Source organism: Miscanthus floridulus, chromosome 8 (genome assembly GCF_019320115.1).
Source record: "Miscanthus floridulus cultivar M001 chromosome 8, ASM1932011v1, whole genome shotgun sequence".
Classification (NCBI taxonomy): domain Eukaryota; kingdom Viridiplantae; phylum Streptophyta; class Magnoliopsida; order Poales; family Poaceae; genus Miscanthus; species Miscanthus floridulus.
Window position 1 is genome coordinate 198,884,602 of NC_089587.1, and position 12,234 is coordinate 198,896,835.

Here is a 12,234-nt window from a genome sequence, read left to right on the forward strand (position 1 = left end):
CCGGATTTGTGCGCTATTCTTTTTTTTTTTGTCATCTTTTGATCGCAATTGACTTTTTAAGATCCAGATTGTCGATTATTATATCAGGGATTCAGGGTCAAACAAAGTTTGGATGATGACATTATGATTTTGTTAAGGCCTTGTTCGGCTTGCAAATCAATCCAAGGGGATTGAGGGGGTTTTAATCCCTAGCAAGTCAAAATCCCCTCTAATCCCTCCTAATCCCCTTCAAACCCCATGGAATGGGGAATAACCGAACAAGATGTAAAGAGGAAGAGACTGCGCACGGGCATCTGTGCACTGGGAACTGACGTAATGAGTAGCAATGTATAGGCAGGAGGAATCTTCGATTTCAAGGTTAGCCGTCACACCGTTGTTTCAAAGTTAACCAGTGGTACAATACAACCCTTTTAGGCCTGGTTCGTTTGAACTTATCAACTGTATCATTTTCGTGAAATAACAGTGTTTTTCTCTCGTAACAAATTAGTATCAGCATCAGTCGTTTTTTCAGCTAGCCGAGTCCTTTCTCCAAGAAGATATGACGGAACACTGAGTGATTTTGACGACTTGAAGGGGATTTTATCCCTTCAATCCCTATAATGCCTATCAAACCGAATAAGGTCTTCCTTATCAAACCAAACAAGACCTAAAGGAGTGTAGTATAGTTGAGGATGATATGGACTTGGCTTTAACAATTTAGCATTAAACAGAGTTAGCTGAACATTAAGCAGAATAACCGCACAAAAGCATCACTTGTTAAGGCACTTCGAGGACGCGATAGACAGAGAGAGGTAAGTAACTGATGAACAAGAGAGAGGATTACTATGTGCATGTTTTGATCTCATTCTCATAGTGAAATTCTGGATTCTAGACAGTGAATGTAAAATCTGGATTTTGGATTAAAAAAAAAGGATGTTTGGATCTCATTCTCATAGTATTGTCTTTGTATAGCGAAAACCTTCAAATAATAGGTTTTGGGTAGATAGTTGGATTTTAGAATCTCATTCTAGAATCAAGTGTTTGGATCAAGTTCTTATATTTCTACCTCATTCTCATTTTTCTTGGGAGATCCAAACTTGACCTATTTAATGCAAAATGTACATAAGGAATTTGCATTCATACCGGGATTTAACGCTTGTTGCTTTTGAGGGGTATAATTTCTGTCGTATTGATTTATAAGGTAAGGTCAAACTTTTGACTATCAATAATATTTAGTTTAAAAACATTGATGCCGCCATTAATAGAAACAATGACTAATGTTCCATCCTAAATTATAAGATGATTTGGCTTTTCTAGATACGGTAGTTTTTTATGTACACTTAGATATACATTATATCTAGATACATAATAAAACTAATGTATCTAGAATTGCTAAAATATCTTTTAATTTAGAATGAAAGTATATTTGATCGGGGGAGATTATAATAATCTTTCTTTTCTACCATTACTCCAATGTTGTTGCTGCTTCTGCCATGGCGCCAATGCCAACTATGTTTGCACAGTGAAGAAACGCATTCCGTGCCCCACCACGAGCTCGATTCAAGCACAGGTTGTCAATGCTGTTGCGGCTCCCGCCATGGTGCCACCTATGTTTGCATGGTGAAGAAATGCACTTGGTGCAACCATGAGCTCGATTCAACCACGAGAGATGCAAGAATGAGAGGCATGGCCTTGGCTGATGAAAGTGCCAGTTTCTTCGTCTAACCATTGATGGCGTCATAGTGGCTTGGCAAGGTCGATGACGACGCCTACCAAGGCATGCCGGTGGTGGTCAAGATAGAGAGGCAATCGTTCTGTGTCTAGGATAGCAAGACCTCTTCGAATAAGAAGATATGACATTTTCTGCTGGCGGTTGCTCACCTCCGGGTAACCTCGTTAGTCTCCACTGAGCTCGATTTAACCATAGGAGAGAAGGAGAGGCATGACCTTGGCCGGTGGAAGCACCATCTTCTTTGTCTGGCCATAATGGCTTAAGGGGTGGCGAGGCGGCAATGATGCCTATGATGGTGGTAATCAACATAGAGAACCAACTGATTCATGTTTGATACAACAAGACCTCCTATTGAAACGGATCGGATTCGCATATACTCGGATACAGATATCACCTTTTACCATATTTTCATTCAAATTCGAATACGATACGGATATTTTCAAATACAAAATAGATGTCTTGAATTCTAATTTTATTCAGGTATTTACTCAATTCAACTCAAAGTGCATATTGTTAGATTCAAGGCAAAATTGGCCACCAGACACTGAAAGTGGCCTCTCTTTGCTAGCGGACATGCAAAATGGAGCAGTTTGCTGGTAGACACCAACGTTGTTGTCAAATTTGCTCCTGTACACCATGCTGAATAAAATATTCATTTCTAGATAAGGAGAGAGAATAGGCTCGAAATGTCCTTTTTGCCCCTGGCTCTTTCTTCTTCCCCATCTCCTTCTCTACTCAGACCAAGCCCCGCCGCCTCCATGGCCGAGCTCGCCTCCTCTGTGTCCGCCTCCTCCATGGGCGAGCTCATACCCATCCTTGGCAACCTCGTCCCCGTCCGCGGCGAGCTCGTCCCCATCCCCGGCGACCTCGTCCCCGTCCGCAGCAAGCTCGCCCCCATCCCCGGCGACCTCGTCCCTAGGTGGCCGCGCCGCCCCCAGCCGCGGCGGCCTGGGTGGCCGAGCCGCCCCCAGCAGCGCCGGTGACCCCTCGTGGCGGCTGCGGCGCGTACGGGTTATACGGTGAGGAGGAGGACAAGGGCCCGTCCTTCAACCTTGACCTGTCCTGCTGCTCCGCGCTCAGCTTCTCCCGGAGGCGGACACGGAGGAGGCGAGCTCGGCCATGGAGGCGGCGGGGCTTGGCCTAAGCAGAGAAGGAGATGGGGAAGAAGAAAGAGCCAGGGGCAAAAAAAGGACATTTCGCACCTGTTCTCTTCCTCTTTAGCCAGAAATGAATATTTTATTCGACGCGGTGTCCAGGAGCAAATTTGACAACAACGTTGGTGTCCACCAGCAAACTGCTTCATTTTGCATGTCCACTAGCAAAGAGATGCCACTTTCAGTGTCTGGTGGCCAATTTTGCCTAGATTCAACATACATGAATAGAATTTTACTACTAAGTTCATCGATAACCAAAGTGAAATAAAATCAAAGTACAATTGTAATAATCTCCAATATCGAAGTGAGCTAAATTATAATGGATAATATTTAATAAAATGATAGGTCAAGTGAAGAAATTCAAATAAAAATGGTTGGTAAAAGTAGCCATTTTTCTTTATCAATGTTTTTGTAATTACAAAATTATCACACAAGTAGACATTAAAGTATGTGGATATATAACAGACAAGGATAGCTTATAAAAAATAATATAGTCTATTGAGGTTTTAATGCTTAAATATCAATTGGGCTAGGACTAGAAGAGAAGTCAAACAAAGCACTTCAGAGGTTTTAATGCTTAAATATCAATTTGGCTAGGACTAGAAAGAAGTCAAACAAAGCTCCTAGTGCTTGGATGTAGGTGAGGAAAGCTAGTTGGAACGAGGGAGAAAAGAGATGGGCTATGTCAAGGGGCATGTATGTGAAGAGAGGGGGATTAGATGGGGACAATTCTCGCTTGGCCATCATGAGACTACCACGCAAGCATCTAAGAGCATTTTTAAGAGCCTTTCTAAATCTGACTCTCTAAATCATCATTTGAAGAGTCATTTGCACAGAAATAGCTTTATATATCTTTTCATCCTCCAACAGTTTTTTATATCTCATGCGCACTCTAGAGATCCATTCTCGTCTTCTATCTTTGGTAGCGAAAAACCCGGAATAAAAGAATGTTTTATTTGGATAACCATTTAGAGAAGCTGTTGAGAGTTAGTTTTTCATCAAAATCTCTATTCCTAGCATTTAGGAATGATATAGTCTCTTGACGAAGATGCTCTAACTGCGTAAATCTAGGGCCATTAATTGCATAAATTCAGGAGCAATTAGTAGCAGATGTGTATATTGCATAAATTCAAGAGGACCGGCGCATGTATGGACACTGTCATCAATCAAAATAGGTTGGGACTACCCTCACCTTTGTCAATCAAAACAGGTGAGGAATATCCTCACTTTTTTTTTTTGCCTATAGGAGTTTTTTTTTCATAAACGATAGTTGAGCTTTTTTAACTATAGAGGGACTTTGTGCTTACCATTTAAGCTTGGTCCTGGTGGTACTAATGACAGGATGAAACTTTTGGAGAGTTAATTCACATAGAATACTTTATGATTTAGGACAAATTTTGAATGCCTCAATACCTTATATTTGAGAACAGGAGGAGCAGTTGGCCACATATATTTATTTAGAGTCGTCGGTCTGGCCTACTACTTCATCCATATACGTTGTCCTCACCTAGCTAACTTGCATACAATTTTTTCATATGTAGCTTTTCATAAAAAATCGATATAGGCTTTGGAACTGAGGTCTCCTACATAGGCCTTATTGGCCATTTTTTTCATATGTAGCTTTGTTTCATAAAAAAAAATCGATATAGGCTTGGAACTGTGTTCTCCTACATAGGCCTTAGATTAGCTTCGAAACTGAGGCCTTGCTGCATGCTTGCGTACGTAGATTTTTCTTGCACAGAGAATAACTACATGATGATAGATTACCATATCAATAACCTAACCCTTTGGCCAAACCGTTCCCTGTATAATACAGGATTTCAAGAACTGGCCGCTTCTAACTAACTTCTACTTTCACACTTGGAAGGCTGTTCTGCGCTAACCGCTTATTATTCCTTTTGTGCTGCCCTTTTCCTCTTCATTGCGCGTTCGCGCCTCTCTTCTTCCTTGATCAACCGGAGCTGCTCCTGGTCCTCTTTCCTTGCAAGTGCCGCGCTGAACGACCAATGCATAAGATTTAATCAGTACACATTCAGCAAATTAAAACTAACTTGGTACAAATGCGCACGTTCTAAAATGTTTGGTTGAAGGAACCATTTTATATATCTTGTTAAAAGAGGCTATCTATTGTGGGTTCGAAACCATTAATTTGGTGGATGATTACGTCCATATATATTTCTAAGATTTGACTTAAGCAACCTCAGACAAAAAAAGGGTCTTCACGTGTGAATGGAGCTGAAAGTTTACCTTCTTCTCTCTTCCCTTTGTATGCTAGCAAAATCAGCTTCCATATCACTCTCGTCTTCATCGCTGATAGCAAATTCGTCATATCTGCGCACATAAAGTCAAACACCAAATCAAAGTAAGTACAAACTTAACTGTACAATCTACGACCCCACAGTTCAAAAACAATCTACGGCCCCTAGATGTAGTGATGTACAATTGGCATATAACATAGCGTTCCCCTCTGTTTACTCTTAGTAGATGTATTACTACTTCACAAAAATACTAAACTTCATGAGACAATCAATTTAGTCAAAATATAAGCATGTTTTGTTTTGTGTTTATAAAGGGTGTATAAATAAATCCATATAATAATATTTTTTAACAACGTTAATATTATGGTAGCAAATAATGATATATTGTGAGAATTTGTGGTCAAAGTATTCCCTTTAAACGTTTTTTTTTTGTGAAATCCTAATATGCCTACTAAAACCCAACGGAGGTAGTAGTATGCCCGGAACCCATGTGAATGCAAACGCAAGAGCACTGATACAAATATAGTAATAATACCAAGAACAACAATGAGAATCGTACTTATGCATTATTTGTCTGTCATCATTGGATTTCCTTCTTTTTACTATACGCTTTTCTACTCCATGAGATGCCTGCAAATGCTCAACGTCGAAAAAACAAAAAGTCCTTGTTAATTGGTGTCCTGTAATAATAAGAGAAAAACAATGTTTTTTGTGCAGTGGACGATTTGTTACCTTGAATTTTGAGTTAGGAATGAGCTGCTTTTGTGCTGATTTTAATCTCCCATTTTGCGCAGCCGATCTATTCTGTCCAATAAGCTGACCTTGTAGACTTCGACCTTGCAACGGTGGCTCACGGCCATTGCCTTGCGGCCTCTGACTCTGCGGCTGCTGCCGCAGCTTCTGTCCTGGAATCGACGCCTGCGGCCTCTTGTTATGGAGTGACGGCTGCAGCTCTTGGCCTTTCGAGGATGATAGCAGCCCTGGAGATTTCTTCTTCAAGTTAGGTAGGTTGGACCCGTTTCTACCAGCAGCTATAGCGCCTTTTCTTTCTGCATGAGCCTTCTTTCCCAGAGACCCAGAACCCTTCTTCAATCCATTGTCTGTTGATGATAATGTGGCAGGTTGGCATGTGAACACTCTGCTTTTCCTGGCAGAATTCACCTGCCCAGCATCTTGAGTCTCTACACATCAAGTATATAAGTATTTTGTTCATTACATTGGGCGTGTTCGGCTCGGCTTGTTTCAGCTTATTCTCTCTCACATAACATTATTGAATCAGCCAAAACCAGCCGAAACAAACTAGTGCAAAGGGAAATAAGTATATTTTGTTCAACAAAAAAGTAATGTCCATACCAGATTTCGGAACAAGAAGAGGGGCCCTACTACTCTCAGGATGATCTTTAGTAGGGGGTTGAGTATCAGCATCATCTGAGAACAGACATGAGTAATCTCGATTCTTTCGAAGTGTATCAACCTTTCTCTTCTCCTGCGTATTGTAACAAGTTTATAAATCAATTTGCTCCAGAGCACCATACAGTAAATAGCATGGTCAGGTGTTAATTTCTTGTTATTACCTCACTAACAAACTTCAGTTTCTGCATTTTCTCAACTGCGCCTTGTCGCATCTTCGAAGCCAAGGAAGCATCTTTCTGCACGAAATATGATCATATGATGAATGCAAAGTTCAATGTTACAAAAAAAAAACCAAAACACATATAGAATGTTAACACATACTTTGGAGGGTACATTCTGTAGATCTTTCATGATCGTTGAACACCCTTCTTCGATGACTCGGCGAGCAAGCACTGGCTTTGATGGCCCAAAGAAGGTGCCGTATCTACAAAAGTTTTGCTATTAACAACTGGAACTAAAATCGGAACCAAATAAGACTATAACACGTCAGCAAGGGCATAGAAATCTTACCCGTCCTTGACAGGTGGCATCGTCTGGTTCTTGGATGATGATAAATTAGGTTTGCGAGCGCCGGTAGCCATTGCTGCGTTCTTCCTCCTGATTTCCTCCTTTAATTGCTCTCTCAGGGTAAGGATCTCTTGCTGCCCAACCGGTGCCTCCTCTTCTTCCTCCTCAACCTCTTCCTCTTCCTCTTCTTCCACTTCCTCTTCCACCTCATCCTCCAACTCCTGCTGGTGCTCATCATCCAACTCCTGCTTGTGCTTCAATGACTCCTCGTCGTCGCTATACACAATGAAGTCACCTAGGTCGTCCTCATCTTGGTCACAATATTCGTCCACCAATTGCTCCTGGCAGGATCCATTGGAAATCAATAGCATTGATTAGGAAAAAAAATGTGACGTTAAATTGCTATCTATGAGTTGTAATGGCGGCACCTGCTCTTATTTACAATAATCTTTGTGATGAACTGAACTTATGATACGAATACGATCATGAATTATTTTTTTTAACGAATCGTGCTTGAAATTATTTATACCCAAGTGATATATCTTAACTTACATTGGTTTCGTTGTCGAACTTGCTCGCCATCTGTTCACGATCCAACTGAGCGTACTAACTTCAGAATGCCTAAAATAAATTTGATACAACTTGTAAGAATTCAGATCAACAAATTCGATCAATGATTCAATGGCACACGAGAAGATATATACCAAGGAATTAAGCAAAGAGTTCGAGCACAGATCAAAATCAATCTTTTTTTTTGGCAAAAAGAAAATACTGTGTAACAATTTTAGTTTGGACAGAAGAATATGAAAAGAAAAGGTTAATGATTCGAAAACGAAACTATCTCGGCGGAAATCTCTAGCCCTAACAATGCCTAGCGAACGGCGCCGTACGTGGGCCGGTGAACCGGCGGCCGGGCGACTTTTATCAGGGTAAGAGCATGGAAAGGCGACTCACCTCACGATCACGAGATCGATCGCGATAATGCCGGCGCGCCCTGCAAAGATCTTGTTACGAAGTCGACGATGCGGTGCCGATCGGCAAGCGTCGTCCTCGTCGACTCGCGACGAGACGGAGCCCGCGGCTTCGTGGGTTCGTCGATCTGGGGAAAAGAAAACAACGAGGGTGCGCGCGTGGGCGGAGGTGCGAGCCCTCCGGGTATATATAGCCGGCCGCGTCTTCCACGCGCGAGCCCTAATCCTTCTCCTTCCGCGGCCTCTCTCATCTCCGTTTCTCCCCCCGCCCGCCCGGCTATAAGCGGATCGATCCGCCTGCTCGTCCGCCCCGTTGCGCGGCGGCTGCTGGAGACGCGCGCGCGGGGATCATATCACAAAGCCCTCGCGATCACGTACTAGCAGGGACGCCCGCGGAAGGCACGGCACGGTGCGGCGCAAACTGCGCGCTCCCTGCCCAGCTTGCCCTCGGGCGCGTCGCGTCTTTGTAGCTGCTTCCACCCGCGCCACATGACGACGCGCGCGCGTGGACGGACGCGTCTGGAGCCCGGAGTCCGAGGCGGCCGGTGAATCATGGGTAGCCTAGCGCCATGGTTTGGGGACATCGGAGATTATTTGGAAGGAGGAAGTCGCAGATTGTGATCATGAAATCAAAGCTGGCTGCAGGGTGGCGAGATCGGATGGATCTGTCTCCCGATTTTTTTTTGTTAGGAAACTGCCTCACGAACTTATCCTGGTGATTTTTATTAATTGGATTGGAAAAATAGTAACGGATTCGATGCCGTTAGCGTGAAACCCGGCGGCGTGTGGATATTCGTTTTGGAAAGTTTCAAACGCTCTTTATTTAGGAAAGGGGTGATATGCATAAAAAACTCACGGCCATTCATAGCTCACACATGCCGTGAATGCTGGCACTCGTTGCGTGCTCGGTGCTCCGGTCGAGGCGCGAAACCTCAAGAAATCCTTGGAGAAGGGTTCAAATAAATCCAGAAATTTAAAAAACACCGCACACTTTAGTTTGGACCATATATAAACTGCAGATTATGCAAGAATTCAAAGAGATATATGTCTAGCTCTAGGGAGCTGATTAGAAAATTAATTGCGATCATTATCAGTGTTAAAATGTGCTAGCCCTGTTTGAAGACATGTGATTATAATAATTAGATTTAGAGTTAAATGCACCGGATGTCCATTAACTTATGCACGGGTTTTGGTTAGGTCCATCTCAACTCTGAAAGTTGATTTCTGGATCCATAAACTTTCTAAGTCGTTCACCACATGTCCAAACTAGTCCACGTGTGCATGGCATGCTGACTGGACAACTCCCAAATGAGGCATTTCTTCGAGCAAGTCATGGATGTGAGAGAAGTAGCATGGTCACCAGCGCCGCACGCCGACTGTGCACGCCCCTGCCCCCACGCCGTCATCCGCGTGCCGGTGTGCGCGCGTCCATGCCCCCGTGCATGCCGGCTGCCGCTCACGAGAGCGATAGCGACGCGCAGGCACTTGGCCTCATCCTTCGCTCTCTTGATGCTCCGCTTCACATGGTCGAGCTGACTGGTTGTTCACCGTTGGCTTCCTTCGACGACGCAAGTGAACAGCTCGGTCCAGTGTTCCTTCAACTGCGCAAGTAGAACACAGCTCTGGGGAAGAAGGGTCGGGACTCAGGGACACGTGACACACCATGGAGCGCGTGCTGCGAGAGGGCGACAGCGCAATCACTGCCGTCACGGTGTCCGTGGAGGCCCGCATGGTGTACGTCAGCTCCTCTGACGGCGTCGTCACGCACTGGCAGTGGCGCCGGGGCTCCTCCGACTGATGCCGATCACTCGTGCCTCACCGTGCTGACGGTGACGGACCACAGGTGACCCGTCAAGTGTGTCGCCATGGACGAGCAGGACGATCCGACGATGCCGACGGCGCCCCCCGCCGGTGGGTCGTGTACAGAGACAGCCTCGATAGGTCCATCAAGGTGCGGTGCGTGTGCGACTCAGATGGCGGCATGCAGGGGTGGATCCAACGGTGGGGCGGGGCTCGAGCCCCCCTACGCATACCGGAGCAGTGGAACCTTCTGTGGAGCCCCCATGAATTTTTAGACAAAGTTCTATAATGCAGGGGGGCTGAGACTTAAGATCGAGCAGCGGTGTTGTTCAGCTCCGTGAAATATTTCATGGATCCGTCGCTAGCGGTATGGCGCCTGACCTGACGATGACCCCTGCACGCTACTGGAAGCGTTCCTCGCCGCCGCGGCCGCCGCGCTCGTGGGTGCCCTACACAGTGACGCCGAAGCCGAATCACATGGGCGTGGCACGAGTGAATGGGCACAGCGGGTTCTAGCCTCCTGCGACCTCGCGGTGGCCTCCCGCGCTCGCATCATCGCCGTGACCGTGTCGTCCGCGGCGGCCGCATGAAGGCAAGAGCGTGCGATGGTGCTGAGCCAGAGCAGGCGGATGGGGGTACGGGGTAGATGTGGGTGCTTGTCGGGGGTGGCGTGCAGCAAGTGTTGCACAGCTCGTGGGGGTGGCGGCCTGCGCCGGAGCAGCAGGGATGAGCGCGGGCGATGGCGCGGGGGCAAGGGCGCATGCTGTCGTGTCGGTGATGCTTTCTCTCGCGTCCATGTCACAAATAGATGCACGCTGTCGGGGGGAAGAAAATTCAGTGCAGACTCCCTCCACGGAGGCCTCCGTGCAGACCTAGCACCGATGCATGTCACGCGTCATCAAATTTTGATCTAAACATGATTATTGATTATATATGGTGAATTATTATGATCAAAACTCCTTATTACCATAATCCCATAATCTAAGTGAGACCAGGAGAGCTCAAAACTGGCTCAGATCCCTCAGTACATGCACACCCAAGGATTGCTGACTCGTAGCAACCTTGTTACAATCTCTAGGAACTGCTAAGCAAACAAACGAATTAAAATTGGCAGACACCAAACTATCCAGTTCCTCCAGGAGACTCCCAGCCATCGACGCTCTGTAGTCTCCAGAGTTGATCACTTGTTGCACCAACGTAACATCTGTCTCCAGAATAAGATTGGAGATCCCTGCGTTTACAGCAGCCAGAAGAAACTCTACTCTTCCACGCCCCGCACACACCACATCGCCATCTGAATCACGAATGACATATCCCCACCCACCGTCACATGATGAATTCGGAGAGAAAGAAGCATCACAATTCACTTTCAGCTTGCCCTCTGGTGGTTTTAACCATCTTCTTTTTTCTTTACGTTGGGAAGGTCTTGTGCCATCATCAGTCTTTGACAGTTCTGTTGCATACACTTGCACTGCGTGGGCGATTGCAGCTGCACATCTTCGTTTTCCCCCTGATCTGATATTGTTCCTCCCACCCACCACATCCAAATAGCAATGAGTAGCAGCATTCTCTTTTTGCAGTTGGTGGACAAAATATAGATGAGTACTTTACAGGATCACGGATGCTGAAGTCTAACTTATCCCTCAATTGATTGTCCAACTTGCTAACTAAAGAATAAGATAGGAATTTCTCACTTTAATCAACAGTAATCTAGGGACCCATACACTTATATATTATTATAAATTTGTAATCGTAATTATAATAATCATATACATAATCTAGATTATAATAATCTAGCTGAGATCGAGGCGTGGAGCTGCTTCTCCAACTTTTTACCACATGTTTGGTACGGAGACCGTCTAATCTCATTATATCCTTATTTGTTGTTTGGTTGTAGGAATAGAGACGGTAGGAGTAGAATGAGACACCTGACTTGTGGGTTCACACTTCTCTCTCTCTCTCTCTCTCTCTCTCTCACACACACACACCATGTCCAAAACAGGATGAGTTTATCCTACCATTGGATGAATGGGCTAAACCACATCTCGAAGAAAATAATATTCTCCTGCGGAAATGACTCTAGCCTGTATATCGCTAAATAAACACCATAAAAATTAGGCTCGTCCGGCATATATGGGAGTATTTGTTGGGCCTATTGGGCCAATAATAGTACTGGTCGATAAAAGAGAAATAATTAAGTTAAGACTCGAGAGTGAGTGTCATAAGTTATCATCCAACCGGGTGGACGAAAGATCACCGGCTCAAACCCCCCACCACCCCGAGATATAGCAACAGCTCCTCGGAGTGGAGACAGTGAACTGAACATCGCACTAGAATAGCGAACTTAACTTAATTAAGCACAATACTATATGTCAATTGGTCGTTGCATTTAACCTATATTGACTAAGCGGTATCATTAA

The 12,234-nt window shown here is 44.9% G+C and overlaps 1 protein-coding gene across 1 annotated transcript; it reads right to left on the reverse strand.

Annotated features, from left to right (window-relative positions):
- Positions 1-4,444: 4,444 nt before the first annotated feature.
- LOC136474529 (uncharacterized) lies at positions 4,445-8,690 on the reverse strand. The gene is made up of 10 exons (XM_066472100.1): positions 7,998-8,690; positions 7,596-7,664; positions 7,047-7,384; positions 6,858-6,960; positions 6,698-6,772; positions 6,477-6,609; positions 5,856-6,304; positions 5,683-5,753; positions 5,113-5,196; positions 4,445-4,860 (listed from the first exon to the last, which is right to left on the reverse strand). The coding sequence occupies exons 2-10, from the start codon at positions 7,623-7,625 to the stop codon at positions 4,755-4,757; spliced, it is 1,389 nt and encodes a 462-aa protein (XP_066328197.1). The 5' UTR covers positions 7,626-7,664; positions 7,998-8,690; the 3' UTR covers positions 4,445-4,754.
- Between the last annotated feature and the right edge of the window lie 3,544 nt (positions 8,691-12,234).

Excerpts from the sequence above, each read along its gene's own strand:
- LOC136474529 (XM_066472100.1), bottom strand. The coding sequence starts at position 7,625 with ATGGCGAGCAAGTTCGACAACGAAACCAAT. Across the intron at positions 6,961-7,046 it reads ATGCCACCTGTCAAGGACGG|ATACGGCACCTTCTTTGGGC; the intron begins GTAAGATTTCTA and ends AAACTTTTGTAG. Across the intron at positions 6,305-6,476 it reads TCTTCTTGTTCCGAAATCTG|AGACTCAAGATGCTGGGCAG; the intron begins GTATGGACATTA and ends CTTGATGTGTAG.